Source organism: Mastomys coucha, unplaced genomic scaffold (assembly GCF_008632895.1).
Source record: "Mastomys coucha isolate ucsf_1 unplaced genomic scaffold, UCSF_Mcou_1 pScaffold14, whole genome shotgun sequence".
NCBI classification, from domain to species: Eukaryota; Metazoa; Chordata; class Mammalia; order Rodentia; family Muridae; genus Mastomys; species Mastomys coucha.
In genome coordinates, this window is record NW_022196896.1 from 122,059,418 (window position 1) to 122,066,138 (window position 6,721).

General features: G+C 38.3%; 1 protein-coding gene across 2 annotated transcripts in view; it reads right to left on the bottom strand.

The window, feature by feature from the left end:
* Positions 1-660: 660 nt before the first annotated feature.
* Slco4c1 (solute carrier organic anion transporter family member 4C1) overlaps positions 661-6,721 on the bottom strand; it is a 55,929-nt gene continuing 49,868 nt past the window's right edge. For both annotated transcript variants that reach the window (XM_031368529.1, XM_031368530.1), the window contains exon 13: positions 661-3,530. In XM_031368529.1, the coding sequence (XP_031224389.1) occupies positions 3,370-3,530 (161 nt within the window). In that variant the 3' untranslated portion in view covers positions 661-3,369. The remainder of the gene's footprint in view (positions 3,531-6,721) is intronic.

Sequence of the window (6,721 nt, forward strand, 5' to 3'; positions counted from 1 at the left end):
GAAATCCGCCTGCCTCTGCCTCCCAAGTGCTGGGATTAAAGGCGTGCGCCACCACCGCCCGGCTGGTCTAGGTCTCTTGAAGATACAGTCAGCATGGCCAGTTTGCCTGTATGACGCCTTCCAAACTTATTTCACACAAACACGAGGGCTTTAATGTGGTTTCTCTTTAAAGCTCATCGTAGCCATCGCTCTGCCATGTCATCAAACCTTATGTGCTCTCTCACACACTAAGGAATGAGGTTTTTCTTCCTCATGAGTAAATGAATACAGCTTTTTTTCAAGAGGTTTTCCAGTCTCCAGCAAGCCTTCAGATGATTAAACTCCAAGTCAACATCTTTATCTGAACCTCTTGGTAGACTTCAAACTAAAAACCAGCCAGCAAAACTGATCCCAGGTTCCTGAACTATAAAACTTATAATTCACATTGTATCAAAGTAACTAAATTTGAAAATAAAGTATTGGCAATAGATAAGATGACATGTCAAAGAAGGAAAGAAATAAAAACTGTTCTTGATTGGAAAGGACTAAAGATCCAGGGCAAACTCTAGTTCCAGGGGAATTCAATATCTTCTGGCCTCTACAGGTACTGCTCGCATGTGGTGCACAGACATACAAACAGGCAAAACACCCATACACATAAAATAAAGAGTAATAAAACAGTGTAATATAAATATTCTGATTTAATAAAAGTTATATGTATCATTATTCACAGAGTTGTTTGCAACAAAGAAAATAGGTCTACATTTATTTATATTTCTTTCAATTTACATAGCAAAGTCAAATGTATACAATTTTCCCATGGTTAAGAAAGAGTTTTATATTTTTATTCTCTGCAGTTAAGAAAATCAAAATATAACAAATTTGAAGATATATTCAATTATGTACAAAATTACAGCAGGTACACCTGAAAGTTATTATAAAATAATTATAAGTTGCGGCAAATACATATCATGAAAATATATTCTAAAAGCAGCATACCAACACATATAATCTGCATGAATTCACAAATAGAAACAATGAAGACTACAGTAGTGTGTTCATTCCAAATGGAGGTACCCTTTCTCGATATGTATATCCTAGTGCCAAAATTATTGGTTTCCTTTAGCAATTTTCTTTTACAAGTTTGTTAAAAAAAAGAGAAAGGAATATGTCAAAACTGAGTAAACTGGAGACAATATCCATGTGGCGAACACTAATTATGATGGAAACCAATTCTCTAATGCCCTGTTCATCAGACAATGACTGTTTTTTTTTTCTTTTATTTCTTCTCCCTAAGAGACCATACAGTCTTCTGCTTGGGCAGACTTTGTGTTTCCTTTCTTGTTCTCAGTTCACTAAGTCTCTATCACTAAGCTTCTCAGGATTGCATTAGCTTATCCTGTTCCACAGGATGCCATGCTTCCACACGTGGGATTGTAGAACATCTGACTCCTATTACCCTTGGTCATAATGGAGGCAGTATTTAAGATGTGCCCAGAAGGTGGGGAGTAATATTCTCATCCGAGGTATCATGTGGATTTCCCTGTCTTTCTTGTACTGTCCCTTTGCTTGATGGAAGTGTCGCCTTCCCAAATACCTGAATTTTGGCTGTATTTTTTTCAAATTAAATTTTGGTATGTAAATTCCTGAGACAAGTAGGTCTATCCCTCTGTTTCCTGAGACTGTCCCCTCTCAGTGAATACTGAAGGGGCTTTTGATTCTAAGTCCTAGCTCATCCCCCCTTGAATTGCAGCTTACAAGAGCTCCCAGGTTCTGAAGTCATGGACTACACATGGATTACCACCAGACACAGCAATGTAAATTCTGTGAATTCTAGAGTCTCTAATTCTAATTTTCTTCCAGGTATTTTTTGTCGGGGAGGGGTACTTATGCTACCCTGAAGGAGAACCTGATTCATTAAGTTTATAAAGAGCTAACATAGGTGGTATGGGTGTGGGCTAGCTGGTTGGGGAAACTAACTAAAGTAGATTTGATTTGTAAAAACAACACAAATATAATCACCTCCTTAGTTTTGAGTAGGTCTTTTCAGGACTGAGTATCAAATTTAGAATTTGTCCTCAACTACATCCTTAGCCATGTAATACTTTTATTAATTAGAAATAGTGTTTTACAATAGTAAGTTATTAATGTTGATGCTCAATGACCAATGCCTTCAGTATTTTAAGTAAATTTGTCAGAGCCTACACAGATGGAATTTACTTACTGTGATGTAGGTTCATGAAATACTTAAGCTTCCAGTAACTGCATCATTCAACTTAAACTTTCACTAAAATAAGAATACATGATGCCTATTAAATGAAACTCTGCTTATGTTACTGTAATAAATTGGCTAGGTGGTTAGTTTGTAAATAAAATTTAAAGTGTTTGATACACAAATATTTGTCACTAGTGCATTATGACATCTTATCATGGCTACTTGGCACTTTTCATTCCTGAAGCTGGCTCTTTTCTCTGAAAATAGGTAATTGAACAATACTGTCACAGTCATGGGTTTTAGTGTTAAAAGACAACAACATGAACAAATTGCCTCCTAGAATTCTTATTCTAAATTGAAAATGTGTAGTTCATGCTGATATATCTGAGGCTGTAGGGTAGTGGGACACAAAAAAGGTAATGCCCCTACATTCTATCAGTTCAGTGATTTACTGTGAAAATATATGCTAGGAAGGAGGTATAAGATAAAACCTACACTGTAAAGTTGTTTTTACTTCCATGAGTTTTAAACAACTGGTCTCCAAAGCCATTGCATAAATTTCATTAGCCTAATTTTTTATGCTGTAAACATCTCAAATAAGCTCAAAGAGTCAACAATGAAAATTAACGCGGAACTAGTCGCAGAGAGAATGAAAATATGACAGTGTGAGCCAATGGTGGTAACACAGACTTGCAACCTCAGTACATGAGATGTAACTCCAGGAGAATCAGATGTCATGGGTCATCTTTAGCTACCTGAGTTCCTGAGCTGATGGGGTATGTGTGGCCTGTCTTACAAAAACAAAAGGAATAAAAACTGATGTTTTAATTTGTGTGCATGCATACCTGTGTTCAGAAGCATAATGTTTAAAGTATGTGTTGCTGGCAATTACTCTTGCTACTCCTTGGTGATTTCGTAGGTAGACAATGGAAATAAATAAGAATCTGAGTAGTTTGAGGCTTTTGGTGAACTTTAAAGGCATGAGCCTGATATGTTTTTGAGTTTGTTTGTTTTTTGTTTGTTTTAACAAAACTAGGAATCTATACATAGACAATGACCACCTCAGTTCTTGAACCGTTTTAAACCATGGTCTACACAGACTAGACAATGGTGTCTTGGCACAGAATGTTCTTCCAGGCAGGAGCCAGCTTTCCAAAACAATCTCCTCTTCTTTTTCATCCTTCATTTTCAGCTTTGCTGAGATCCTCTTCCACTGTGATAGTAGATACAACGACATTCTGACTTTGAAATGATACATCTGTCCCTGGGGGCGGTGGTTTATAGAGAAGAATCGCAAGTCCATTGAAGAATATGGTGATAACTTTACAAGTAACACCTAAATACAAAACAAAACAAAACAAAACAAAAATGTCATGCTTTGGACCTTTAATGATCAATAAAAAAGTTTCTAGTAAATAATTCTTTACAAATAAAACCTTTCCTATTAAAGTAATGATTATAAGGAATAGTAATTCTATAGTTTCAAATGTTATACCACAAGAGAGGCTGAATATATCACACAGCTTTAAACCACAGGATCAAGTGGCAGAAGCAGGGACTTCACAGGAGGCCAATCAGGGCATTACAAGGAATTTCTGGGAAGCTCAAAACAGAGCAAGGCCCTACCTCAAACAGCAACAATAGTAATAAATGAAGTATTGTATACAGTTTAAAGTGTATGCAATCATTTTGTTTCCCAACAATAAAAATAAAAGCATACAATGACAATTATCCTATTCTTGAGGATAACTATAAAATGAGTGCTATGCGTTATGTAGAAGTCAGTAATCCTTAGCTGATACTTCTTTGCCCATTTTTGTTTTTCTTTTTGAGACACTATTGTGATATGTGGCCCAGACCAAGTGACCTCAACTCTACACTTAGGCTTTGTATCACATTTCTAACTTGTAAATGCATACCATGTTTATGGGAAGGAAGAGCAATCAAAAGTCACTAATGACATAAAATACCCCACCATCTTTAAAATTGCATAAGATAAACAAATTTTATGTCAAAAATAAAAAATAATGTTAAAAAGGAAGAGGCTTCAGAGTTTTTAGGCAAAGGACTGGATATGAATAGATCGTATTTCACGCTTACCCTAATTTATCCTTCTGCATCAGCTAAAAAACATGATCTATGCAGACCTACCACATAAGTTTTGATTTGACTTCAAATAATTATTTTTAACTCAACTATATAAAGATTAATTCTATCTAGATTAGTTAATATTTGCTCTCACTGTGAGTTTATATATCTATTATTTATTCAGTAGATATTATGTTTCTATAATTATGAGTTCAGACAGTATACTGGTTTATATAAAGAGTAAAAAAAAAATCTATCTTGAAACAACAATACAACTACTCAGACCCCCCAGGGCTCCCAGAGACTAAGCCATCAACCAAGGAGTACACATGGCTCCAGCTGCATATGCGGCAGAGGATGGCCTTGTCAGGCATCAATGGGAGAAGAGGTCCTCAGTCCTATGAAGGCTCAATAGATGCCCCAGTGTAGGGGAATTGAGGGCAGGGAGCAGGTAGGTGGATGCAGGAACACACTCATAGAAGCAGGGGGATGGAGGATGGGATAGGGGGGTTCCGGGAGAGGCGGAAACCGGAAAAGGGGATAACATTTGAAATGTAGATAAAGAAAATATCCAATAAAAATACTATTATGAATGTATTCTTAAAATAATAGCAATGAAAATCAAATGACATCTATGCATTTTAAATTTATATATATATATATATGTGATATATAATTATATGTGTATATGTATAATTATATGTGTGTGTGAGTATGTGTGTGTGATTGTGTATCTGTGGTGAGGAGAGAAAGAGAGAGAGGGAGAGAGAGAGAGAGGGGGAAAGAGAGAAAGAGAGGGAGGGGAGAGAGAGTGAGAGAGAGAGAGAGAGAGAGAGAGAGAGAGAGAGAGAGAGAGAGAGAGAGAGTGTCATTCTTAGCCCAAGCTGGCCTTAAATTCTCTATACAGCCTAGGTTGGATTCAAGCTCATACCTATCTGGGCTTAGCTTCCCATATTCTAAGGTAACAGCTATGTACTAGCATGCCCCAGTAAGGGTTCTTTATATTCAAACATTGCAATGTCTTACATTGATACGTAATGTTCAACTGTCAAATTGTTACATACCTACTGTCTTAGTCAGAGTTTCTATTCTTGCACAAACATCATGACCATGAAGCAAGTTGGGGAGGAAAGGGTTTATTTAGCTTACACTTCCACCTTGCTGCTGATCACCAGAGGAAGTCAGGACTGAAACCCAAGCAGGTCAGGAAGCAGGAGCTGATGCAGAGGCCATGGAGGGATGTTCCTTACTGACTTGCTTCCCCTGGCTTGCTCAGCCTGCTCTCTTATAGAACCCAAGACTTCCAGCCCAGGGATGGCACCACCCACAAGGGGCCCTACCCCCTTGATCACTAATTGAGAAAATGCCCCACAGCTGGATCTCATGGAGGCACTTCCCCAACTGAAGCTCCCTTCTCTGTGATAACTCCAGACTGTGTCAAGTTGACACACAAAACCAGCCAGTACACCTACATATATACTATTCTTCCTTAATCTTATCTTTAATTTATCCCTAAGAATTTATAGACTACTATCAACAAAGTTTTATATCATGGCAAAACCTCTGACTGTGAAACATTGCTTGCAGCTGCAGGACATTCCTCCACTACAATTTACATAGTTTCCAGAGCCCAGACATTCAGATGACAATTATTCCAGCTTTTCAAATTCCCTTTTTTCTTTTTGCATACACTTTCCAAAAATTTGAGAGAAATTCATCTAAAAAAGCACATGGCATAATATACAGAAAATGAAAATTTTCTTCTTCCTCTACTTATGAAGACTGAAGCTGGGCAGTAGTGGTATACACCTTTAATCCCAGCACTTGGGAGGTAGAGGCAGGAAGATTTCTGAGTTCGAGTCGAGGCCATCCTGGTCTACAGAGTGAGTTCCAGGACAGTCAGGACTACACAGAGAGACCCTATCTCAAAAAACCAAAAGAAAAGAAGGAGGAGGAGGAGGATGAGAAGAAGGAAGGAGACGGAGAAGGAGAAAGAGAAGGAAGGAGAAGGAGAAGGAGAAAAAGTGAAAACTGCAGCGGCCACTTGAACTTCTGACATCATGTTGAGTATCCTCACTTAGCTTTAGCTCTGACAGTACCCAACTAATACAGAAATAGAGGCTCACAGCCATCCATTAGACTGAGTACAGGGTCCCCAATGAAGGAGCTAGAGAAAGGACCCAAGGAGCTGAAGGGTTTGCAGCCCCTTAGGAAGAACAATAATATAAACTAACTAGTACCCTCAGAGCTCCCAGGGACTAAAACTCCAACCAAAGAGTACACATGGAGGGACTCATTGATCCAGCAGCATGTGTATAGCAGAAGATGGTCAGGCCAGTCATCAGTGGGAGGAGAGGCCTTTGGCCCGGTGAAGGCTCTATGCCCCAGTGTAAGGGAATGCCGGAGCCAGTAAGCAGGGGGTGGGCCGGTGAGCAGGGG